The sequence below is a fragment of the Wasmannia auropunctata genome, unplaced genomic scaffold, assembly GCF_000956235.1.
Source record: "Wasmannia auropunctata unplaced genomic scaffold, wasmannia.A_1.0 LD336092.1, whole genome shotgun sequence".
Taxonomy (NCBI): domain Eukaryota; kingdom Metazoa; phylum Arthropoda; class Insecta; order Hymenoptera; family Formicidae; genus Wasmannia; species Wasmannia auropunctata.
Genome location: NW_012026798.1, coordinates 1,854,509 through 1,880,141, shown reverse-complemented (window position 1 = coordinate 1,880,141; position 25,633 = coordinate 1,854,509). Strand labels below are relative to the sequence as shown.

The 25,633-nt window shown below is 37.4% G+C and overlaps 3 protein-coding genes across 6 annotated transcripts; 1 reads left to right on the top strand and 2 right to left on the bottom strand.

The window, feature by feature from the left end:
- Positions 1 to 214: 214 nt before the first annotated feature.
- Positions 215 to 3,513, bottom strand: LOC105462929 (nucleolar complex protein 4 homolog B). Its single transcript, XM_011709863.1, has 6 exons — positions 3,135 to 3,513; positions 2,908 to 3,010; positions 2,181 to 2,594; positions 1,777 to 1,824; positions 1,274 to 1,634; positions 215 to 1,107 (listed from the first exon to the last, which is right to left on the bottom strand). The coding sequence occupies exons 1-6, from the start codon at positions 3,273 to 3,275 to the stop codon at positions 609 to 611; spliced, it is 1,566 nt and encodes a 521-aa protein (XP_011708165.1). The 5' UTR covers positions 3,276 to 3,513; the 3' UTR covers positions 215 to 608.
- Positions 3,514 to 3,724: 211 nt separating this feature from the next.
- LOC105462930 (heat shock 70 kDa protein cognate 3) lies at positions 3,725 to 14,013 on the top strand. 2 transcript variants are annotated; one of them, XM_011709865.1, is made up of 11 exons: positions 3,725 to 3,864; positions 4,279 to 4,502; positions 4,893 to 5,040; positions 5,233 to 5,452; positions 5,540 to 5,772; positions 6,004 to 6,239; positions 10,359 to 10,469; positions 10,583 to 11,003; positions 11,250 to 11,615; positions 11,749 to 12,152; positions 12,258 to 14,004. In XM_011709865.1, exons 2-11 carry the CDS (start codon positions 4,375 to 4,377, stop codon positions 12,913 to 12,915), a joined length of 2,925 nt encoding a protein of 974 aa, XP_011708167.1. In that variant the 5' UTR covers positions 3,725 to 3,864; positions 4,279 to 4,374; the 3' UTR covers positions 12,916 to 14,004. The 2 variants fall into 2 exon arrangements, with proteins under 2 accessions (XP_011708167.1, XP_011708166.1); XM_011709864.1 differs by lacking the exons at positions 3,725 to 3,864; positions 4,279 to 4,502; positions 4,893 to 5,040; ... (1 more) ...; positions 5,540 to 5,772; positions 6,004 to 6,239 and adding an exon at positions 9,221 to 9,373 and having other exon boundaries at positions 10,324 to 10,469; positions 12,258 to 14,013.
- Positions 14,014 to 16,604: 2,591 nt separating this feature from the next.
- Positions 16,605 to 25,408, bottom strand: LOC105462928 (60 kDa SS-A/Ro ribonucleoprotein-like). Of its 3 annotated transcripts, XM_011709860.1 has the most exons (10): positions 24,668 to 25,125; positions 24,260 to 24,358; positions 23,925 to 24,131; positions 23,485 to 23,842; positions 22,947 to 23,173; positions 22,332 to 22,537; positions 22,124 to 22,241; positions 21,178 to 21,590; positions 20,508 to 20,664; positions 16,605 to 20,431 (listed from the first exon to the last, which is right to left on the bottom strand). In XM_011709860.1, the coding sequence occupies exons 3-9, from the start codon at positions 24,111 to 24,113 to the stop codon at positions 20,535 to 20,537; spliced, it is 1,641 nt and encodes a 546-aa protein (XP_011708162.1). In that variant the 5' UTR covers positions 24,114 to 24,131; positions 24,260 to 24,358; positions 24,668 to 25,125; the 3' UTR covers positions 16,605 to 20,431; positions 20,508 to 20,534. The 3 variants fall into 3 exon arrangements, with proteins under 3 accessions (XP_011708162.1, XP_011708161.1, XP_011708163.1); XM_011709859.1 differs by lacking the exons at positions 24,260 to 24,358; positions 24,668 to 25,125 and adding an exon at positions 25,298 to 25,408; XM_011709861.1 differs by lacking the exon at positions 24,260 to 24,358.
- Between the last annotated feature and the right edge of the window lie 225 nt (positions 25,409 to 25,633).

The following is a 25,633-nucleotide window of genomic DNA, read 5'->3' as shown; positions in this document are numbered from 1 at the left end:
ATTATCTACTGATATACGAAATAATTTTTTTATATCGAGAAAGAAAAATTAGACTGTAATTACAGATTAATGCTTGTTTTCTTTGCATTGGTATGTATAAGATATAAAAGATGATATGTTAAAATTTCATGAATTCTTATCGTATTTAAGCAAGTCTCGAGAAAAAGGTGCAACAATTTATAACAATGTTATAAGGAGCAGTGAAAGAGTTGAATGCCAGTCAGTTGCGCATTTACACGTAATTTATGCGTAACATACATAAGCTATCAATTTACATATAACTGAGATAGACAAACAACAAAAAGCATGTGTGCATTTTTTTTTCCTTGCTCGTATCGCGCGATCGATGAATTATGCACAAACGCAATTTAAATATTTCGAACGTGGGTGCTCAACGCCACAGAAAAATATGCCGCATTGTTTTGTTTTTTTCACGTCGTAGATATGCCATATAAAACACAAAAAGTCTTTATTCTTTACCCGAAACACGAACGTCATCATCCTCGGCTCATATCTCGTCGACGACACCGACGACAATATATGTATATGGCCGCTCTTTTCTCACGATATATTGCACTCTCGGCGTCGTGATCACGCCGCGTACAGGATCAACGCGTGAGCTGCCAATATTGCAGTAGCTTCTCGCCCTTCGGCAGCGCCATGGAGGTCGGTCTCTCGAACGTCAGCATGATGTCCTTGACTTTGTTCTTCAGCTCGTTCTCGAAGAGATGGTCACCGGTGCGTTCCAACGCCGACGCCATGTCGTACTCCTTCGTGGGCAGTGGCTCGCGAATGAAACGCGCAGCGGTGGCGATACTGGGTAGGATATGCCACTGCAACGCCCGGATCTCCCAGAGACTGCTGAGCATTGCGTTGCTCAGCAACGGGTCGCGCTCCTCCATGAGGAACGGATCGCCCGCTCCGAGGCTCGCGTTCGAGGGGACCTCGCCGCCCTGCGGGTGATCTATCAGCCTCTTCAGCCCGGGATGTCGAAGCAGCAGATTGCCCACGAAGAAAAGGATTATCAGGATGTCCTCCGGTGGCGCGACCAATGTTAGACGCGCGAGTCGCTTCGCGAACGCCGCTACTAACGCTTCCGGTAGATGTCTGTGGAAAAAAAGAGGAATATTGAGGTTTTTCTCCGAATGTCGAAATAATATTCTTCAAATAAAGTTAATTTTGATTTTTCGTTTTGTAATCTCGACTTCTACAATCTACTATCTCAACTCTCGATATACACGATTTTCTAACCGTAATTGCGTAAAATACTTACGTCGAACTGAGAAACAGATCGGACAGATAGAACAGACGAGCCTTGTACTTCGTATGGAAGATCTCAGGCTCGAACATCGAATACAACTTGGTGAAAATATTTGGGTATTCTAAATTGTGTTTGGTGACAAGTATGAATACGCCCTGCAGCGCGAGCACACCGACTGGACCGTCCGCGTCTAGGGAGTCCATCAAAAAGTCGGTTAACAACACCGGTTTTTCTAAATGCGATATGACTCGTTCCAGCAAAACTATTAGCAACTGTTTGTGCAGTTGCGGCGTCAATTCCCAGTGCATAACGCAAGCCCAGACTTTGTTTAACGCGCGTTTAACGTTTGATTGATCCCACGTAAATGCAGCATCTGGTAAAAAAAAATTGAAGATATATATCGATATCACACGTTATATGATAATTATATGATAACGTTATATGATTCACATTTCGATATCATACGTTATATGATATCGAAATGTAAATAGTGATAACGCAGACTATATTATTACCTTGTTGCGGTCCACATAAAAGTTCGTTATTGTCCGACATTTCAGATGCTGAAATATATAAAAATAAATTGCATTTATACTATTGCATTATTTATCACTATTTTACCATTGTAAGAACATAAATATCAAATTAATTAATATTAAATTAATAAACTGAATAAGGATCGAAAAATCTATTAAGAACTTAAGGAACCAAGGAGGCAAATATTAAAATATCTGAAAATTTATTAACACCAAGTGGCGATTAACTAACAGCTTTTTACAGTTTGCAATAGCTCGTAGTAAATAGTTAAATATACTTATTTAGAACGCGTGTAATTAATGCGTGTAACGCGTGTTATTTAAAACGCGACGGATTATTTTATTGTAATTCAGAATTTTAATCTTAAAAAAGAAGAACTCACCTTCCTCTTCGTTTGGCAGTGGTACTTTATCTATAAGTTCTAAAAGATTCTTCATATAAACTTCCTTCGGCTGCCTCTTCGGGGTAAGAGAGGGTAGACATCTCCATGTATAATATAAAACGTCAGAATAGCCGGTGATCTCTTGGAATCTCGATATTAAATTAGTATTGTCCTTTTCAGGAGAGAGTAGGGTCATAAGGATAAGCTTTAAACGATGCAGGGGAAAGTGATAGCCCGGATTATCGCGCGGCTCCAGCAGCGCTTTACCCTCTTCCGCCATCAGCTTCATCGCAGTGGCAAGGGCTTGCAGATGAATAGCCGATCGATTCTTATCCATAGATGCTAGTATTTTCTTCCAGACTTCCTCGTAGCAATTCCTTAGCCAGGTGGTGTAGCGAGACTCCGGGCTGGCTTCTACATATTTTTATATATGATATTAAAGATACAAATCTTTGGGCATATAATCTATAGAAAGCTATAATCTAATATAATCTAATCTGCAATATGTGTTACACTTCCTTAAAATAAAATAGATGTAATAATTACATAATTAATAAATAAATATAATAAATAAATAAATAATACAGACATCAAGGAAAAAAGAAAAAGTCTAAGAAGCCCCTCCCAGCTACAAGGAATAAACTTATTACTATTCTTATCTATTCTTTATCCATCCACAGCCAACGTGAGAAATCTGCCAAGCTAGCAAACGCCTTTTCAATCTTACCCGAGATGGTAAGGGTTATCGTACGTTCCATGTACATATCGCCGCGCCTCAGCACCTCCGCGAATATCGTCTCTATCGTCAGCAGGCACGAACAGGTGGACTCCTGCACGAAAATGAAAACAGTTTTTTCAGACCTTTCCTAACTTTTAATTAGTACGTTCGCGTCCGAGCTTCCGGGGCGCGAGGATCCCGTCGGAAACCCGGGGCGTCGGCGCGGCTCTACTCACGTCCCAGTGGCCGATTATCTCCACCAGATTGTTCGCGTACTTCCGCGAGGCGAGGAACTCCTGGGCCCGCTGCCGCAGCATCCTCGACATCGCCCTCTGCCCGCCCGTGGAGGCGCCCGGTAAATTCGACGCGTCCGTCATCGCTACCTGATCTCGCGCCCACGCCGCTCTTTCTCTCTCTCTCGGGGGAAACTTCGCGGGATCTACGCCGACGGCCAGCGGGGTAGCCGAAGATGATCGACGTGGTGTGGACACAGCTGTTCCGGCGCCGCGCTACACTTCGCGGAGTATCACACGCGTCTACGACATAAAGGCGACTGTGAAAAATCACCACGTCTGGTGGTCTCTGGTCTGGTCCCGTCGTCGTCCAGGCTAGGTTAGGTTAAGCTAGATCGAGCTAAGGTTAGGCCGAGGCATGCGCCGCGTTGCATTCCGTCCCGTGGCTTTTAAGCCCGTGTCACACCGTCGAACGACGTGGCCGACGTCGGGGACCGAAAATGATGACGGGCACCTGTGACGGGGAGGCGACGAATCAGGACAAATAATTCTAATTGGTCTAAATCTCTCGTGTCAAATCTCGAATCTCGATTTCCTCGATTTTCGATCGTGACATGATGCTTGAGCCTTCTGGAAAATTTCAAACTCTCTCACTGTCTCGATCGTGAAAATAATTAACAGTCTGATTATTTTTTTGACACTCGACACATTTATTTTGCAGCAAGAAGTACCGGTGAGTATTATCGATATGTATGTACTTCTACTATACTTGGCATTGCGTGTAACGCTGTTACGTCACGTTTACGCGGCACATTTTCGGTGTGTCATGCTTCACGCTCATTTAGCCTGTTGAATAATTAACTGTTGACAATATATCCTGCATTAATTGCACTGGTCTGCTGTTCGTGGACTTGATATAATCGCTATCACGGTCTCAATTATCTGTTAGATTCAACTTCTCTTCTCATGTACAGAGAAGGAATTTTTTTGCATAACCGAGATATTTTATGTAACCGTCTTGCTATTTTATGTAATTGATGTACATACACCACTATCCATACATGTATGTACATACACTGTTTTCAATCAGTTAGAATACTTGGAGCAAATTTACTTGGAGTAACATTGTGTCTGTGTGTTCATCCAGATATCCAGGTTGATAAAGTCAAGTGGCTCGTGTATATCTAACAAGAAGAATTACTGTGGACATATTTACTGCGAGCAGACGAGAAATTAGAGTACAATGAAGATGATGGCAGTCCCGGCTAAGCACACTCTTCACAGTGGAATTTTTCATCCTGTCCTACGAGAGTGGCAGTCGCCAAATGTTGAGATTACTGTTAATAATCTCATGTATCCAATATTTGTTTCGTAAGTGCGACTATTATATATAATATGTTATTCTCTCTCTCATTTGCTACAACAATATAATTCAGCGAAAAGAAGTTAAATGTTTTAAATCACATTAAAATTTTGTAATATTAATTTTGAACTAATTAGTGTAATAATTGATTGTAGAGATAAAAATATATTGTTTCTTTTTTCTTTATGTTTCTATTCTTTTTTTGCAAGCAACTAAAAAATGATATTTATATAATCATTGTAGCAAATGAGTGATAGATGTATACAAAGATATTATTTTCAAATTCTAGGTATAATTTATAAATGATTTATATGTGTAAATATGGTAGCATAGATTTATTAATCCAAATATTTATTATTTAATAAATACAAATGAAACTTTTGCATATATGGTTGTAGAGATGAAGAAAATGCTAAAGAACCTATTAACAGCATGCCTGGTGTATACCGCTATGGGATTAATCAATTAGAAAAGATGTTGCAACCTCTGGTTGCAAAAGGTTTACAGTCTGTTTTATTATTTGGGGTCTCACAACATCTTGAAAAGGTAACATTTATGAAGCACAATAATATAATTTTTTCGAAACTGTAAAATATATATAAGAGTTAATTAATTTTATAATTCAATATTTTATTATAACTTCAGTTCAATATTATCAAATATTACTTAAGAGATTTTATGCAATATTTGTAATGTAGAAAAATTTTCCGTTTAATTTTAAGCAACTTTTGATTTCAGGACGAGATTGGAAGCAATGCCGATAGTATAAGGAATCCTGTTATTCAAGCTCTATCGTTATTGCGAGAAAAGTTCCCTACTTTATTAATAGCATGTGATGTTTGCTTATGCGCGTATACAAATCATGGACACTGTGGTATTCTTAACAACGATGGTAGCATAAATAACTCCAGCAGCATCCAACGGATCGCTGAAGTTGCTGTATCGTATGCAAAAGCTGGTAAGAGATTACGCGTTACTGCAAATTATTTCTATATCAAAGATGTAATTTTTTTATATATCGTAAATCGTTTGCGATGCATTACAGGCGCGCAAATTGTTGCACCGTCTGACATGATGGATGGTAGGGTGAGTGCAATAAAGCACGGTCTAGCCGCTGCTGGATTGTCAAATAAAGTGGCAGTCCTGTCATACGCTGTAAAGTTCGCGTCAGGACTTTACGGGCCTTTCCGAGACGCGTCGCAGTCTGCACCAAAGTTCGGCGATCGCAAGTGCTACCAGTTGCCTCCTGGTAGCAACGGATTGGCAGCCAGGGCTGCTGTAAGTTTCATTTCATTTATTATCAATTTTTTTTACTTATTGCAACATCTGCGTAGCGTTTCTGTAATCATATTGAAGAATGAGAGTTTATAAACATAACATCGCATTTCGTAAAACGATATTCAAATTGTATTGATTAAATTTTATTCTGTCCTGCAATATAAAAATAAGTGGAATTGATGTTTTTTAAAATTATATGTGTATAATGTACGGAATATTTATTTTCCAAAGGCAAGAGACGTGAACGAAGGAGCGGATATGCTAATGGTAAAACCAGGATTGCCTTATTTGGACGTGGTGCGACATACGAAGGATGCGCATCCAGAATATCCTATATTTGTGTATCAAGTGTCGGGAGAATACGCTATGCTGTATCACGGTGCACAAAACGGCGCGATAAACTTAGAAAATGTACTCAACGAGATATTGCTCTCTATGAGAAGAGCGGGCGCTGATTGTATCATAACGTACTTTACGCCATTAATACTGGATTTGCTGCACCCGAAAAGCAAGTTATAATTATTTAATTAAAAATTAGCATGAAAATAAGAAATAATTGTAGAATGTTTAATCGATATATACTTATATATATAAATTTTAAAAAATTAACTATTTAAATTAATAACAATTTTTATATACAATATTTGAACATTTTTAAATATTTGGTCTTCCGTCTGTTTCTCGCGATCATTGCACTCTTTAGAATCGAGATTTAACTCTAGTTTTTGAAACTAGAGTTTCCTCCCACTTTCCCTTTTAATGTTTAATCAATCTTTAAAATCGATCAAATTTTATCAGTTTCTGTGTCTATCGGGATTAGTTTTAGTTTTTTAATCTCTATTTTCCAAGATTACGGATGGTCGTTCAAATAGTATTTATTTGAATATGTAGTGATGCTATTTGAGAAATTCAACATGCAGTATTGAGAAAGAGACCATCATTAAATATTGTATCAATTTGTTGAAGTTAAGTCTAGCCACAAATATTTCTGACAAATTTTCAGTTCGGAAAACATTTAAACAGAATGGACCAAGTATTTCACGACGTGAAATAATCATGAAACAGAAACTAATTCCTAAAGACACGCTAAAAGTTACTTATAATAATAAATAAATATTTAATCTGTTAAGCATTAATCTGCATGCTTCAAGTAATTTTCGATTTCTTTGTCGATACATCACTTCAAAATATTTTTTCGATTTCTTTTATGTTTATTAACGCGTCAAACTGCTTTACTTCGGCTTCTACTATTTCTCAATTCATCATTAATGTTTAAAGATTATCTGTTCAAGTCACTTTCGATTTTCTTTGTCGTGCTTAAAATAAAAAATTTATTTTAAAATATTCCTGATTCTTTTTTATTTTAATTCATCATTTGGACAATTATTTCTTATAAGCATGAAAAAGCAAGATAATAGAAAATCCTTGCGCATTGCAGTTTCGTGCCATTATAAAATCATAAAATGGTAAGCTAATTAATAAGATTTCAACGATGATGTCACATTTCGTCATACACACGTAAATGTGCTTGTGTTAGAATATCAGTAAAATGATGACGTAGTGCGATGCGTAACAAGCGTTCCATTTACTACTTGAGGTAACGGACAGGTACCGTTAGACTAAATGATGCCACGATGCGTGCAAACCCAGATCGGGACGATGTAACCCGTCTCCATCCGCCATCTGTTTTCACATCCATATATATACATATAACTTTATACAAAACTTCCGTAAATTAATTTGTAAAACAATTTCTTATTATTTCGTTATAACTGGAAGGTATACACATATATCTGTATTGCATATGTGCAATATCTTTTAAGATATCGATATATACCAATAGATATACACCTGTAGATAAAAGATTTAATGAGACAATATTAAGACGAAACTTTATGTGATTTATATAATACATATTATGTACTTTTATAATTATTTTTACGAGGTTACATTTTTCTCTATTAATTATCAAATATTAAGAAAAAGTAAAAGCTGTTATTTAATATACTGACAATGTATAGTATCATATTGTGATATTTGTGTGTATGTATATATATATATATATATATATATATATATACATATTCTATAAATCAAAAATAGAAAAGTTTTCGAAATAGTGCAGCGAATATTTCAATTACAATGTGTTCAATATTATTGAAACATATTTTCTCTGACCAATAAATAAAAAATATTTTTTCCAATACAATAAAAAAAAAGCATCATTCCACATTATTCTTACGATATAATTACATTTTAACATAATTTTGCAAAAAAATATCGCTTATAAGAAAATTATATGAATGAAAATCACCGAATATAGCTGCGATTTTTATATCTTGTTTTTTACATTTCCTAAAATATCACTAATTTATTTTATACTGCTAAAATAATATTAGTGAAACAAATAATAATGATATATTCTTTTAAAAGGCAAATGCAGTTATAGCCTTTACTCCGGGATCGCGGCAATCTTTCACGTCCCTGCAAAAGTGATGCAACTTAATTGTACATAGAATCATATATATCTACTACTGCATGTTGATGCAACTGTTCTTTTTCGGAGCAAGCCGGATCCAAATACCTTTCTTCATATAATTAAAAATGGAGCTGATATTTTATCATTTAATATATTGATTTTTACATTCATATTATTGTAGTTTTTATTTATCGAGATATATGTTAAAAGTTTTATTAAGAATATTCGTTTTTATATACATATTGAACACAACATTCCAGTAAGATTTTTATATCTATATCATATTTGAGAGGAACGGATGCTGTATTCTTTTTTTTAAAGCAGATTAATCTCTCTCTCTTTCTTATCGAATCATACAAAGTAGGTGATAATTTAAAATTAGTAATATATAGCACATACATGATACCAAATGTAACACGTGTGAGATGTAAGATAAGCTATGCAAAAACGACACGCGTCGCTCAAGAATATTTTATTATTTCAAGCTGCCGAGCGACTCTAAAATTTTTATCAATTTTTAAATTTACAGCAAAAATGCTGTTTAAAAGTATCTGTTGCAATGTTTCTCGGGGACATGATGCAATAGTCGATATCAATGTTGACGCGAAGTTATTCGTGATATATAAAAAGATTCATCTTATATTTCGACGCGGATGAGTAAGTATGTACACAAAACCATACACGAATGGGCGCGCCGCGCGATGGTCGCGAAATTCCGCCCCTGACGCGTCTCGCAGCGCTCGCCAGCGCTCGCTGGTACGGTGGCGTCCACGTGTTCCACCTGCCGTATCTAATCGGTTGGCCGCGAGTCGCGGCGGCGCGTGAAGGCTCCGGAGGAGATAGACAGCCGTGACAGCGTGACGTGGGCCAACGACGCGCGGCCAACTGTTATGCGCGCCGGCGAATCGGCGCCGCGGTCTTCCGCCGTGGCCGGCCAATCGGCGCCGGCCACGACGTAACACTCCCGTTAATATCCCGGCCCCCGAGTCCGGTGCCGATGTCAGTCGTCGTTTTACCGTTCGCCGAGAGAGAATCAGAGAGAATCGCGAGCACGCATTTTCCGTGAGGAGCGCGAGGAACGTTCGAGTCCGGAGTCTGAGCCGAGATCACACGTCCCAGCTGGTGAGTGAATTCCCGTTGCCCGGGTGTCCTCGCGACCCAGGGCGCGTCTTTCCCGAATCGCGCATCTCGTCGTCGGGAGACGTTCCGCTTTGTCGGAGTCGCCGCCACCACCGCGCGACTCGCCGACGTCGGCCGGAATTCGATTCGTTCTCGAAGCGCGAGAATTCCCGTTCCTCCCGGGGAATTTCGGGCGTTCCACTGTCAATCGGGAATTGTCACGCATAATCGACGTGATCGACGAATTTTCTCGCGCTTTTATCCGCGTACTATTTGATAACGTACGGACGATACGGTATTTTCCTACTTTTTTATATATATATATATATACGTCCGGAGATCGCGGCGAGAGAGCCTTCTGCCACGTATGACTCGCTCGTTAACGGATATTCGAGCCTCGTGGAAACTGCCGCGTGTTTCCCATCGTCGCGCGATGTAAAAGACACGTTCGTTAAATTGCAACGGCCGCGGTAATCGATCGATTTCGAGTCTCTCTCCGGCACGTCGAATTTCTGGAGTCATCTCTTTGATTGGATGACGTGTGACTTTGCTCATCGGTCAAAACTCGTTTTACTCATAAATACTAACGATAGCTCGTGAAAGTTAATTTTGTTTTTACTTGTTATTCCATGAAATAAATATCGAATGTTCCATAAGGAAATTTTATGAAAATAAGGAAATTCTTTTCTCTTACTATAGAGTTATATAAATCTAATCAAATATCTAAAGACATTATACATCTAAATACATGGTTATAACGATATATAAAAAAAATAATATAAAAGTATTTTATAAGCGAAGTTTACTACAAAATTTATAACAAGTATTATACTAATAATTATGACGATAATATTTTATACTTTATAAATGAAATCCATAAGTTTTTATTTTCCAAAAAAAAAATTCCAATCTTTCTTGCTGGTGTATTAATTCAGTGTTTGTTGATAATTTAGGTATAGTTCATACAAAACAACATGAAGGGAGTCAGAGCTCTACTAATAGTGGGACTGTTGTCAGTCGCCACAATTGCGAAAGAGGATAAAGAGAAGGAAGATATCGGCACAGTAATAGGAATTGATCTGGGCACAACTTATTCTTGGTGAGTATACATTGTCATAAACGAAACGTTATTAAAAATAATTATAATTATCGAGAGACAATTATTTATCGTCTTTTTGCAAGCAAATTAATAAGATGTACATATGCTTTTAGTGTTGGCGTTTACAAAAACGGCCGTGTGGAGATCATCGCCAACGATCAGGGTAACCGAATCACGCCTTCTTACGTGGCGTTCACCAGTGACGGCGAGCGTTTAATCGGCGATGCCGCCAAGAATCAACTGACGACGAATCCAGAGAACACCGTGTTCGACGCCAAGCGCCTGATCGGCCGCGAATGGTCGGATCCCACTGTGCAGCACGATGTGAAATTCTTCCCGTTCCCGGTCATCGAGAAGAACAGCAAGCCGCATATTAAGGTCGACACTAGTCAAGGCGAAAAGGTCTTTGCACCTGAGGAGATCTCGGCTATGGTATTGGGCAAGATGAAGGAGACCGCCGAGGCCTATCTCGGCAAGAAGGTCACTCACGCGGTAGTCACCGTGCCAGCTTACTTCAACGATGCGCAAAGACAGGTGAGGTTTGCGAGAAGTTTGATACACTTTAATGTCTTTGAACTTCAAAAAAGATCTCGTGTGTTCTCTCCATCCAAAAGTGTCAGTATTGAAATCTCAAATTAATATTTTATTTGGATCTCTTGTATTTCGAAAAAAAAAAAATCGAGTAATGTTAGAAGAATAAAGATATATTCTTCTTTTGAAGAAATCACCATTGTAACGAATTAATTGTATTCTGATGTATTCTGTAATTTCTTTATACAGGCCACCAAAGATGCTGGAACAATTTCTGGCCTGGTCGTAATGAGGATTATCAACGAGCCGACTGCCGCTGCGATCGCGTACGGTTTGGACAAGAAAGACGGCGAGAAAAACGTACTGGTGTTTGATCTGGGCGGCGGCACCTTCGACGTCAGTTTGCTCACAATCGACAACGGTGTGTTCGAGGTCGTTGCCACTAATGGCGATACCCATTTGGGAGGCGAAGATTTCGATCAGCGTGTGATGGATCACTTTATCAAATTGTATAAGAAGAAGAAGGGCAAGGATATTCGCAAGGACAACCGAGCTGTACAGAAACTGCGTCGTGAAGTCGAAAAAGCCAAACGAGCACTCAGCGCTAGTCACCAGGTATATATGTTTTTTTTTTACACATTTTATTTATTTTATCTACCTTTAAAATATTTTTTCCTTTTTATATTGATTAATTATTACATATTTGTAATTTTTCATCAGTCTAATCTGTTTTCTTCACATTTTACAGGTCAGGATCGAGATTGAATCGTTCTATGAGGGCGAGGACTTCTCCGAAACCTTGACTCGTGCCAAATTTGAGGAGCTGAACATGGATCTCTTCCGTAGTACTTTGAAGCCTGTGCAAAAGGTCTTGGAGGATTCTGACATGAGCAAGAAAGACGTGGACGAGATTGTCTTGGTTGGTGGCTCGACTAGGATCCCGAAAGTTCAACAGTTAGTTAAGGAATTCTTCGGCGGCAAAGAACCGTCGCGGGGCATCAATCCCGACGAGGCCGTCGCTTATGGCGCCGCTGTACAAGCCGGTGTACTTTCTGGAGAACAAGACACCGATGCTATTGTACTTCTCGATGTTAATCCTCTTACCATGGGTATCGAAACTGTTGGAGGTGTGATGACTAAACTCATTCCAAGGTAAATAGAAAGTATCTTTGAAATTATCATTTGTAAATATTTACGTTATCGACTGATTGAACCAAAAGCACTCTTGCAATAAAACGACGTTCTTTATTTGCGCAGGAACACGGTCATTCCAACGAAGAAATCTCAGATCTTCTCTACAGCGTCTGACAGCCAGCACACGGTCACGATTCAAGTATACGAAGGTGAGCGTCCCATGACCAAGGACAACCATCTGCTCGGCAAGTTCGATCTGACTGGCATTCCACCGGCGCCACGTGGCATACCGCAAATCGAGGTCACCTTCGAGATCGACGCCAACGGTATTCTGCAGGTTTCGGCCGAGGACAAGGGCACTGGCAATCGCGAGAAGATCGTCATCACGAACGACCAGAATCGCTTGACGCCCGACGACATCGAGCGGATGATCAAGGACGCGGAGAAGTTCGCCGACGACGACAAGAAGCTGAAGGAGCGCGTGGAGGCGCGCAACGATCTCGAATCGTACGCGTACTCGCTGAAGAACCAGTTGGCCGACAAGGAGAAACTCGGCTCGAAGGTGAGCGACGCGGACAAGACCACGATGGAGGAGGCTATCGAGGAGAAGATCAAGTGGTTGGAGGACAATCAGGATACCGAGCCGGAGGAGTACAAGAAGCAGAAGAAGGAGCTCACCGACATCGTTCAGCCGATCATCGCCAAGCTCTATCAGGGCGCGGGCGGCGGTGTGCCGCCCACCGGTGCAGGCGAGGACGACGATATCAGGGACGAACTTTAACTGCAAATTAGCGACCCGCTCACCTCGGTTCGCGACTCAGACTGATTACTCGCCTTCCGAGAAGATACTTTAACAGAAGTGTTGATATACATTTACGAGAGGCTGAGCGCGGTATAACACACAGCGAGATCCATATTCTCGCCGTACGTTTAGCTGAAAGTGGCTGTCTGGTTCTAAGTTTTACTTAGATAATATGTAGTATACACTATCTAATAACTTTAAGGCTTAGGTTAAGAAAGGCGTTTGAAGCTAAATGTGCAGTGGGAATACAAGTCTTCGTACATAAGTCTTACATTTGAAAAAAGAAATGCAAGAAAATGCTAATGATGTTGAGAAATCGTTAGATTTCAAGAGAATGAGATTCTAGATCATGGATACTTTCTAGATCTTGACTTTTTTTTCCTTGATTCTTTTGACGACTCTTGTCGACATCATCGAGCATTTTCGACACTGCGCTCATTTCTCCCTCTCCTCCCTCCCCGCGACACAAGCATACTTGACTCCACCGCATTGTTAATTTATTTCGAATTGTTTTGTATGTTTTTCCCACTAAGTGTAACAATCGAATAATCGGTTAATCGTGGAGTTAAAGTGCGTTGAAAATGAAAACTTGTGAGTATGCGTATGTACGACTGAATGAGAGAGAGAATGTGAATGAAGTGCGCGGAGACGCGCGGGCTTGTAACTCGTATACTGCCAGCGAGTTACATCGTACTGTGTACAATGTAGCCGTGTCTACGTGTGAGTGCAACTTTGTGTATCAGTAACGCAAGAATAAAGATTTTTTCAGTAAACCGTAACTTCTGTCGGGATATATCTTGCGGAATCATCCCCGCATTCCGAGATCTATCCACAGATCCTGAGATTCGATATATAAGTAGACAACACGCATATATTTAAAGTAGCTCAAGAATTTTAAAATACGTCCTTGACGCGTGCTAATAAACATTCCTGCAGAATTTGATATCGCTTGGTCACGTAGAGATGTTTATAGTTTTTCTATGAAGCATGTATACGAGAAGAGTTCTAAATGCAAACTGAAGTGTTCAGATTGAATGTAAGGATGAAAAAAAAAAAATAAAATTTCCGTTAAGAAAATTCCAGCTTGAGGTTTATAACGTTGTCTATAGTTGTCTTCTAAATCGGATGTAATTACAATGGGAGGTCGTTTTGAGAAAATTTATTTAAGGATCCAGTTCATATCGTAACAAAAACAGCACGAAATTTGTAGACATAATCAATTCCCTATAATACCTTAATCCGCCTATTGTGTACCGAAATACAACCGTTAACAGACACGATGACAATAACATAATTCGCTCCTTCGTGAAACTCCGACGTTAAATTTCTTCAGAGCAATTTAATCGCTGGGCTTTACGCAATGTTTCACAAATTTACTTAGGTATAAAAATAATATTCGAAATCGCGCGCGACAGATGTTTTCCGCGATTATATGCGATAGGATGGGAAATTTGTTGGCTGCGTTGGAGAAGTCTCGCGATTTCGAATTACGATGAAATAAAACTTCGAAACAACTTGCTTGGCTTACTTTTATCTCTTCGCTGAATATTATGATAACACTTCACAAGAACCTGATATCGAAAAATGATTATATAAAAATACAGTTACCAAATATTTTATTTGCTGCATCGATGAAAACAAGTATTCTTAATTTTTAATAAATTCAATTGATTAATTAAATTTATCAACATATATTTAATAATACATATTTTTAAATTAATTATCAAATTATATATTTAAAGATATATATTTTCAAATTATTTATTAATATATATTTAATATATATTTGAGAAATAATTAAAGATTAATCATTGTTCACGCGTTTAACCACATTTTATGTATTTTCATTTATGTTCCGAAAACACATAAGGTGATAAAATATTACGAAAGATTTCGAGGTAAATTAATTATTATAAATTATCTATAATAAACACCTCGTGATTTACGATATTGGGCATTAAGAATGGCAAACGACAAGTAACTTTTTCAAAGTTTCGATTCATGGGTTCGTTTCGAAACTTCTCCCACGCAGCTTGTGTACGCGACAATTCTTTTTTACTTCGGTTTCCGCAGATTCCGATGTGCCATAAATTACCGAGTAATATATCGCTTTACGAATGTAGTCTACGTGTAATAATACTATCCTTAAACGAAAAAGAAAATAAAAACGCTGAGAAATCAATTTCGCAGCGGTGTACAATTTCGGGCGCTGCGATTAGCACGTGGGAAATCTGAAGAGGGGAAGGCTTTGAGATTTTTCGAAAGGATCTATCTCTCGTCGCGCACCGATCCCTTTCACAGCGCGGGGAGGGAACGCATGCTGGCCGCAACGACACCAATTTTGACTAATGCTTGCGATTAAAAGGCATATATAGGATTTTGACGAGATCGCGGTTGTGCGCGTCGAGAGCTGAACGGGGAATCTCTTTAAAGAGTCTCAAGACCTTCTCGGATCGCCCACGTGCGAAACGTAAAAAAAACCATCGAACAGGTAGCAGTGAGTGAACGGTATTGTTTGTTGCCTGTGAATCGATCCATTTTACTCGCTTTTACAGTATGGATTTCCGTATGTAAAAAGATAAGGCCAAAAGATAGGCATTCAGTGCGTGAATCACGAACCAGAAGGACAATTTCTCTTTCTTTTTTTTTTACGTCGTAACTCGCAGAGTTAGTACAATTCGCTTTTGCTATTTTACACTGAGAATAAGTAACGAGGTATTTCATTGCGGTTTGTACATGTAGAATTGAATATCGTTCCGTTCTTCGATTTCGCTCTTTTCTCTTTTTTTTTTATATATATATTTTTGGCATTTGCATCGAAAACTTCGAACAACGGGTATTGAGCATCTTTTTTTTGTCTAGTTTCTTATTAGATCGTTGAAGCGACAATGTACTAATTATGGAATTATAGGTTTTGTCTCGTGTATCATAATCCTAAGGAACATGGCGCTATTTCGTACTTATGTATACATTTAGTCAAGCGTAAGTCTGCATACGACTGAGAAGAAATGCGAGAAAGAACGTTGAAAGAACGTTTGAAAATAAATAAAAAAAATTAATGGAAGTCCTTCGGTTGACTAATCACGTCCGCGCATACCAGATTGTTTCTCCTCCGGAAAACGAAAGGTCTGCGTGTATGTATACGTATCCGGGATTGTGGTATATTCCGGTTGTCGAAAGTACCGCGTGTGGAATCGGATCGAGCAACTTGTCGCTCTCACGAGAGCGACAACGTCGCCTCTTCTCTTCAGTAAAACTTAACACACTGAAATGCCGCTAACAGAAACGTAGTGTGGTATAGTACCTCTACAGTCCTTAGTCCTATACAGATTTGCGGTCAACCGACATTTGCTCCGAGAGACGGTCGATGATGCGTGTCCAGCGGCGCGTAAAATACTATATGAGTATCGGATAAATATCGCTCGTGCTTCCTGGTCGAAATCAATGGTCGGTCCGGAACCTCGGAGAATCGTCTTCGGCAAGGAAGCTAATTTTTCCCCCTCCCCCCTCCCCCCCCACACTTTTTCGCCTCTCAACATCGCGAAGTTGCAAGGACGTAGCGCGGCCGTTGACGCGGCACTTGGTGCCCATGACGCACCCGACGGGTGTCCCCTCTCGCGTTACATCCCTTTCCCATTTTTAATAACTACATAATGCGGAATTTCCTATTTTCTTCTCTCTCTTTCTCTCTCCTTACGCGGTAAATATTTTCTTCTTTTTTTTTCTTCTAGCATGAACACATTCAACATATTGTTTTTCTTTCCTCTTGTTTAACTATACAGCACATCCTGAAATCAATGGACTGTGAAATAACAGCATGAGAAGTGATTCTCTTCAGATTCTGGCTGTACTGCTCTCTTTCTCTTCCCCTCCCTCTCTCTCTCTCTTTTTTTTTGCTTTTCTGTTCCATTTTCTTCCTCCAGTGTGCCAGTCTATATCATATATTTCGGACGTATATATTCTTATAATAGTATTAATGAATACATATATATCTGCATGCACCGCGAGCGGAAAGGATTCCGATTTTTAGATTTACTTCTCGAGACTCGTGAACCCTCGACTATTCGAATATTACAGCTAAATTTAATATATTATAACTAATATAATTTTTTTTGTCTTCGCGTACAACGCTATGCGAGTTAAGGTGAAGGTCGGAACTTGTACTATGATAAGATTGCTATCAGAGATTTGAGATTTTTTTTTTTTAGAATTAAATTGGTCGACTCTTGTAAACGCGTCTGTAAAAAAGAGCTTAGACGAAGTGCGCGGGGAATCCTCTCCGATCGCAATACGCTCCCGTACATATACAAATACTTGTAATGCCTACTTGCTAATGCCAATGAATACATTGAGCTACTATATATATGATCGTAGCATATATACTCTTAAACTCTTGTTTAGTAACTAGACATTTCGTTTTTTTCTGAAAGAAGTTTTTTTTGCCTTCGCGCCAGAAGTTTTTTCCCGTAAAAAAATGCGCTAGAGATTTATTTTCTCTCTCCCCTAACACTGAACGCTTTAGACACGAAGTGTGTGCAGTAAGTGTATAAATAATTTCTCTAAGCGCGCGTATACGCTCGCTAAAAACACGAAGTTCGAGTAGGAATATAGTCCAGCGTAGAAGATATATACTGACTTCATCACTCCCGATTTAAATTATAATTTATACAGAACTCTGCGGGACGCTGCGCAACCGAGATTAACAAACATTCGTGTGTTGTATGTATGTGTGTGTGGATTTTAATTCTTTTAAAATACCATTCTTAAAAATAAACTTATGCGTAATTTGTATTACGGGTTTCTCTTTTCGCCGAGTTGCAAGCGCAATTCTGCTTAAAATTTCTAAAACGTGGAAAATTAACATATACTTCAATCGCTATGTACAATACAATCTCGGAATACAATATGCCATTTGATAAATATAGAACCGATTTCTCTTGCTTTTAATTTCTTTTTCTGCTTTAAGAAATTGAATCCATCGACAATTAATTCTCGCTTGATAATTTATTAAATAAATCTCTCTCGACAATTAATGATAAAGCTGAATTCTTTTCATTTTGCCTAACTCGTCAAAAGTCGTGACTTTAATTTGTATTAATTAGTATTAATTAGTTCGACTTTATTTTCATCAGGAGCAAAATGCAGATTGCTTAAAGAATAGTCTACTTATATACCCTTTTTTTTCGGAACACTCTATTGAAATAGAATTTACGTTGGCAGCTTTCGATCCGCAGATTATCGGGGACAGCTGCAAAGAACAGGTGAATAGTTTAAGCACTTAGTTCACAAATTTGTTTCGAAGACCTGAGAGTTCATCCACGCTGTACTTTTTAGCAATGTGTATGAAAGAGGTACGTGCTTCCGTGGTCTCATGTGAGAAACGAGGGAAAAACCCGATAACAATAATCCGCAGGTCGAAAGCCCATCTTTTTTTTTTCCTCTCGAGATATGATACAAAATTTTCAACAAAAAAATTCACGCGCTAACTCGCGCAGAGACTCAACAAATATCAAACACGGTGCGCTTCTGGCCGCGTCACTTAAATACCATTTCCCTAGTTTGAACAACAACAATGTATCTCGTATCACAGTATTATTCAGTAGTGTATTTAGTATTTGTCTCACGTTCACTTTGGATATGGCAAATATGAGATAGTAACAGTAAAATTATACTAATGTAAGTCTATAACTCTTTGGGGCTAAATGCATATCACAGTGGGAAAATTTTCAACGTTCCTATGTTCACCGTCTTCTACGTCTTCCGCTTTCTTCTTTCTTTTTTTGTCTTTTTTTTTACTTATTTTAGATTATTATTTTTAACCGTCCAGAAGCGCACCGGTCCCAGAAGCGTGTCACTTTTTTCTTTTTAATAAGGTCACGTTATCTATACGCATTATTACGAAGAAGCATCCCCGCCAACCAGAAACAAGCAAGCAATTAATAATATTAGAGTAAGATTTTCTTTTTTTTTTTACCATTAGTCAAAAAATGCACCGTATGTTACTTGAGATACGCGTATTTCCGTATCCGCTTATGCAGTCTTATCCTAAACTTTTTTTTCGCTGCGTAATGCACTACTCTGAAACATAGGACTATTGAATTGTACTTCCTTTTCCTAGTTTTCAAAACAAGATTGTTACAGTTGCATATGAAACACTTCGGGTCCACAGTTTTTTTTACAGTTCGCGCGAAAAATATTTCGAAACTAAATAACAATCCACATTGCAGGTCGTTCCCATAAACGTTAAAAATTAAGTAAGATTTAAGTTAGAGAGTTACCTAAGATTTAAGCGATTCTCTGTATCTTTATAAAATTAAAAGGCGACACAGAGGAATTAATTTTAATTAATGTTTATGGCAGAGTCTTAACTAGCTCGCCGCAGACCGCACTGAGCTTTTAGGCAGAGGCAAACTACAAGGTGTCATAGATTTTCGGAAGATGGACAGATGAGGACTCGTATGCGGACCGCGTGAGTTTGAGACTATTGGTTTATAAGACCGACCTTTTACGATGTGATAAATATATATCAAACAAAAGAAAATCTCTCTTTTGAAATTGTTTTAAAGCTCTAGTAAAACATCTGACAGCTTTCTAAATGTCTTCGACAAATCACGTTTTAAATATAGTATATGACAATGTACATATACAAGATTTCAACTTGTTTCAGACGTATATTTATGTATATTATTAAAATTAAAAAGAGAGATTAATTAAATAAACGATATCTCAAAAATTAATTAACGTAAAACTGAGATTTCATGTGCAACAGTGTAAAAAATAGTCCATAACTAATCTATATATTGCTTATATAATCGGATCGATACGATACTGTGTTAGCGTTTACTAAAAATAAAACTGCCGAGTTATTTGAATCGTATCGTCGGAAATCCGAATAGGAGTAAAAAAATACCTGATCATTTTTCAATCACCTGATCACAACAAAAAAATGTGGGAAATGCTACACAGCTCTTTCCTAACACTAAGAACATGTAGTAAATATTAATATTACTATCAACATGCCAATTATAGTGCACGATCACTTTTCTCAATCACCTTCACCGCGTTTACATATTTGCAATATGTTTTAAAAAGTATATATACTGTCTCCGTTGGATATATCTTAAAAAAATTAACAGATAGTAAAATTAAATATAATTTGATTCAGTCATGGATGTGCAAACAAGCCGACGTTCGGAACTGACGAAAAAGGCGAGACAGTTTGAATTCCAAAATTCGGCACTGTTTTAAGTAATTTCTGAAAGCTCTTTTTAACGTAACTTTCCTCCAGCTCTTCACTCACGTTCTGCGTTAGTGTGCTCGTTAGTCAAACTCGAGTTCGAAGAAAAAACCTGTTCTAACCAGATAAATTCTCACCACCGGCCTCTAAAACTGCCATATGCTTCTTCACTTTCGTATCGAATGCTTTAAAAGGAGAAAATTTTCTTCTTGACTGACCACTTGTGACTTCTTGAAGAAATACGTTTTGAAGAATCTTCTGCAAAAATAAGATACAAAGATATCAAGGTGACCGTACTGACAACCAATTCGTCTTCAAATCAATCGCTATTTACCAATAGAGATTTAACTCATGCTAGTATCTAAAATAAACCCCTTGCAAACGCCTGGATGACATTAGGTACGGTAGCATCGAAACCGTTGATAGTCAAGACATGACGGTCATGTGTTTTACGATATGGTGAGGAAGAGCATAAGGCGCAAGTGATTAGTCTGCGAAAAAAACCATAGATTTATTATATATATTCAAGATAAAATTAGAATAATGTTATTCTTTAATACAAAGCAATAGAAATTTGCAGCTATTTATATTTCGATATAACATTACTAATTACTTTTGTCTGAGATATTAATATAGTTTCGTTAAAAATATGTTAAAATTAATACCGATAATTTTTTTTAAGGAGATATTTATTTTACATTACATGTATGATTTTGTATGACAGTATACACAATGTAGTAATAATCATATAAATTATAAAGATTTGTCAAAATCACTTTACAGCTAACTATATTTATGTTATTATTGCTAAAGAGATACTGTAGTGCGACTTATTTGGTGATATTGCACCATATTAAAACAAAATAAAAATCTAAAAATAATCTCTTTAGTAAATTAAACTGTAAAATATTTAACAATATTTCTTAGATAATCCAACAAATTTGTATATGTCTCTGCCTTTTCAGTTTGAGAAATTCAAATAATAAATAGAAGTGCACACTTACTTTGTATCAGGAAGGTTCTGATCCTCTTTGTACGATATTAGATGTTCCTGGGATTCATCGTGCTTTTGGAATATTTGATCCATAATGTTGATAAAGACATCATACTGCTTAGGTTTATTTTTGGCCCACAAAATCGGTTTACTCGGATTGGTACTTCCTTGATGCACCCTTGATGCACTCCTTATGGCATTCAAAATATCGTCGTAAGAATCCGTTCCCTGTACGTTTACTATATAAATTCCGACGTTCCTGAACGTCGCTATAGTAACGTTCTCCTCGGAACGTAAAAGTGTCAACGCGATCAAAGCAGCTGTCTCGAGGCCGGTCATATTACCGTTCTGCCAAGTACTTGTTTCCATCGCCTTGTTTGTGCTGATTGTCACTAAGTAGCGCAACTTTGTAGATTGTATATTCTGTAAATAGTTATTATATTGTAATAAATTACTGTTATATCATTATAATGGCATATAAAATAAATAAGTTAGATGACATTTATCTAAAATAATAATTTTAGATTAATTTTACTGACAATATTTATCTAAAAAAACACTTATTAGTTATATTTTTATATTACTATAAAATATTTTAACACAAATTATTTTAGTAATAAAAAAAAAACTAATAAAAATTAATAATCATATTTTTAAAAAGAAAGATAATTAACGTTTACAGTTATCAAGCAATTTATTATTTTATCTCTGCACGCGCGTAAAATGATAAGTATCTGTCTTTTTAAAAATATGATTATTAACTTTCATTAGTTTTTTATTACTATATTTATGTTAGTTTTTATTTATATATATATATATACAATATATGCTTAGCGATGTTAATTATTCACATTATTATATATTAATAATTATGAGACAATTCATATTAATATCAATAAAATGCATAATTACAAGAATTAACACTTCGTGAGACAATATAAGAAAAATCAACTTACTTTAAATGACAGACGGAATGCTTCTTTTAAAGCGTCTGTTATCTTGAGATTTGGATACTTTGGCGGTTCAGGTTTCTTTGCTAGTTCTCGAACTTTTCGCTTTTCATAAGTCAAAAATCTGAAAAATGCACATTTATTAGTGACAATTTTGATAATCTCGAGGCATGCAAATCACATGGAGTACTGCTGAAAACTGTTGCATACTCACTTTCCAGAACATTCATAATTTTTTAACGTAATAAAAATTAATGCCGGATGAACTGCACTACTCTCAATGCAGTGTGAATCAGTAAGTCGTTCCGTAACTTTCTCGACTGCTGGCTCATCAGGACCGAGACACCCAAGATTGTGAATCCTTTGAAGGTTGTTTAGAAGTGCAACAACGTCCATTGACATTACCAATGAATTCCAAACCTAACGTACGAAATAATGAAAATGTTATATCAGTTTGTTGGAATCAATTCTTGATAAATATGTTTTAACGCTAACAAAATTTCCTTTGATCATTTATATCTTTTTGAGAAACTTTTTTCAACCGTATATAAATTATTTGATTATTGGGAAGATTATTTGGAAATTTGACATTAAAAATTTGACAATCTTATTCTTCACAACTGAGAGTTCAGTACTATATATACATATATTAATAATTGAGTTTAATTTTTGTTTAAAAAATATAATAGATAACATATAGCTTTGTCATTTCTAAAAATTAGTTGAAAATTGCATTTTTCATAATCTTAGATTTTATCAGTTTTTGCATAAATTAGAATTTCTAACGAAACGCATAATAAAAAGTATTTTGTGTGCTTGTATTTTTTACCTCCTTGGATTTTAAAAACTGTCCAGGTACATGATCTAATGAGAATCCATTTATTTCCACCTTTCTGGCAGCTTCGAGCTCATCTTCGCAATGTTTGAAGTCTTCAATATTTTTCATGTATTCCAGTAATTTAGTGATATCAGGAGTTTCCGTTATCTGGTCAGCTATTATATCCTTTTTGGTCTTTTCCAAGCCATATATTACGTACTTCAGTATAATTTTATTTTCTACAAAATAATTAATTACCTAAGTAACAGTTTTACTATTAATTGATACCTATAATCATCAATTACGCTATAATGCAAATGCTACTGTTATTTTATCTATTAAATTTTACAAGTTACACAAAAATAGCTATTTAGTTTACTTTTAGTCATCAGTTATCAATTCTAGTTATAAAATCATCATCAATCATATGTAAGTAAGAAAATAAACAAGATTAGATTTCTATAAAAAAAGAAAATAAAAGAGATTAATAAAGGTCAAAAAATAGTAGATTTATGCTTTCCTCACATAAACCATGACTTTGTATGTTTACCTGGAGAATTGCCATTAGGATGAGCCATTTTGACAATGTCTTTGTGTTTCCAACCATACCTACTTCTGTATTTCGTAACACACTCTATAAATTCCAATGAGTTTTTAGATAGGTACCAATTGTTGATAGCTTTCCTCAGGCCTTGGCCCCAGCCTTGCGTAATATAATTCAAATCTTTCTCTCTGCACAGTTTAGAAACGAATTTAACAAACAGAATAAAGTTTGGGGTAGACGCACAAATCTTTTTCACATTTTCGTACGCTGCATGACGTAATATCTCGCTTTTATTTTGCCTGCAGCAAACAGCAAGGGCAAACACCAAAGCCTCTGGATGTGTAACCAAATTGCTCTCAAATGCCTGCAAATAGTCTCGTTTTAAGAATAGGCAATTATGACCATTTTTTAAAAATGTATTATATGATTTGAATGCTGGTATTTACATTTGTGATCAGTTCAATGGGTACCAATTGCTTCTCCTCATTTTCAGCAAGTTCTTCTATGGCTAGGACATTCCTGACTATAAAATAATGATGGGCAAACCAATATCCAGGCTGATAATTGGCATAATCTTTTCCAACATACAGATATCGTAATAAACGTAATTCAGGGTCGTTGCCTTCTGCTGCCATCTCCTAACAACAATTTGCCTACAACAAATAAATTATAAAGATTTTTTAAGTGCAAATATTACAAACTACAAACATCATTGACGAAGAACAGTTATCAATTACTTAGTTTTCAAAAAATAATCTTTAAGTGTGACTAATATTCTTACTTTTTAAGATACTTTCTCAAGAAACAAAAGTACATTATTTGTACAACAAGTTTTTAATTCAACTGTTTCTAAAAGCAACAGATGTTCTATTTCACTTATCTGTAATTATTATATTATTTATTATATTTATATTTATTATAGTATATTTATTTATAATGTATGTAGAATTTTTGCGAGTGTTATCATGTTGTGCAAAATGTAAAATATTAGAAATTACATAATATATAGAATAAGTATGAAATATATATATATATATAAAAATTATGTTGTGCAAGTTACAGAATTATAAATGTGAATTTTCTAAACCAAATATAACATAGAGATGTAAAAGAGACCGTTAGCGGACAAGAGCTTCAAAAGTTATACCGAAAAATACATCGAGCGTTATTCGAATATTATTAGACATACAGGGCAACAAGGTACTCCTCGCTTCAAAAGCGTTTTCGAGCGTTTTGACTTGGATCACAACAAGCACGGGTCGTTTTTCGTTTATATACGTTTTTATGTGTTTGACAGTAGGTGTTCCACGCTGTTTCGAATCTCCCCTCTAAAAGTACGAAGGGCACTCGATCCGCATTATTTATATGACCCATTAACTGAATCGCGAATTACCGTCGCGTCTGACACACGCACATGCACACATGTACACAGATGCAACACCACACACACACACACACACCATACATACATGCAATATGCACGCAACCCACGCAACCAAGCATTATGCAGCATGCACGCGCATGAGCGCGGATTCCTTCGCGAGGATCGCGCGTATCACCTGGTTACCAGATAAGGTAACGCGGAGATACGGGAGGATCGGGAGGTGATATGCGATGCGATCTCACGCACTCCAGAGCATTCACGCATGCACACCGTATTCGTGTGCACACACGCACACACACACACACACACACATACACACGGGCGCGAGATTCCGTTTTGTGAAAGCGACGTGAAGTTTAGCGCGAGGTCAAGCGTGCCCTTTCCGCGAGGAACACGATCGCCACCTCCTCGCCCGTTTTCGTCCAGCGGGTTTACCTTGCGTCAATGTGGACCGACGTGCGGAACGATCATGCACAAGAGGCACGGGGGCACGGGGACTGACAACGGCGCAACGTTGAACGACGTGCGGTGCGGGGAGCGCATTGGCGAGCGGAGCGACGCACGGCGGCGACGGCCCGCGACGCCGCGTTACACTTGTCGCGTGTCAGTTAAACGCGACGGTGCTAGGTGGCGCCACGCTGACTCTCAGGATGCTGTCGGGCCGACATGGATTGATGGATATAATCACGGAGAAAAAAATCTCTCTCTTCCACTCCCCTTCACTCTTTCCCCACTCATCTTTTCGTCCCACTTCTCTCTTTCCATTTCTTC

Bases quoted from the DNA above. Each gene is read 5' to 3' on its own strand.
- LOC105462929 (XM_011709863.1), bottom strand. From the start codon at position 3,275: ATGACGGACGCGTCGAATTTACCGGGCGCCTCCACGGGCGGGCAGAGG. The intron at 3,011-3,134 runs GTGAGTAGAGCC...ATTTTCGTGCAG, and splicing joins AGATAATCGGCCACTGGGAC to GAGTCCACCTGTTCGTGCCT. The intron at 1,635-1,776 runs GTAATAATATAG...TTTTTTTACCAG, and splicing joins TTTATGTGGACCGCAACAAG to ATGCTGCATTTACGTGGGAT.
- LOC105462930 (XM_011709865.1), top strand. From the start codon at position 4,375: ATGAAGATGATGGCAGTCCCGGCTAAGCACACTCTTCACAGTGGAATT. The intron at 11,004-11,249 runs GTGAGGTTTGCG...TTCTTTATACAG, and splicing joins TCAACGATGCGCAAAGACAG to GCCACCAAAGATGCTGGAAC. The intron at 11,616-11,748 runs GTATATATGTTT...CACATTTTACAG, and splicing joins CACTCAGCGCTAGTCACCAG to GTCAGGATCGAGATTGAATC.
- LOC105462928 (XM_011709859.1), bottom strand. From the start codon at position 24,113: ATGGCAGCAGAAGGCAACGACCCTGAATTACGTTTATTACGATATCTG. The intron at 23,174-23,484 runs GTAAACATACAA...ATTATTTTGTAG, and splicing joins TCCTAATGGCAATTCTCCAG to AAAATAAAATTATACTGAAG. The intron at 22,538-22,946 runs GTAAAAAATACA...TTCGTACGTTAG, and splicing joins AGTTTTTAAAATCCAAGGAG to GTTTGGAATTCATTGGTAAT.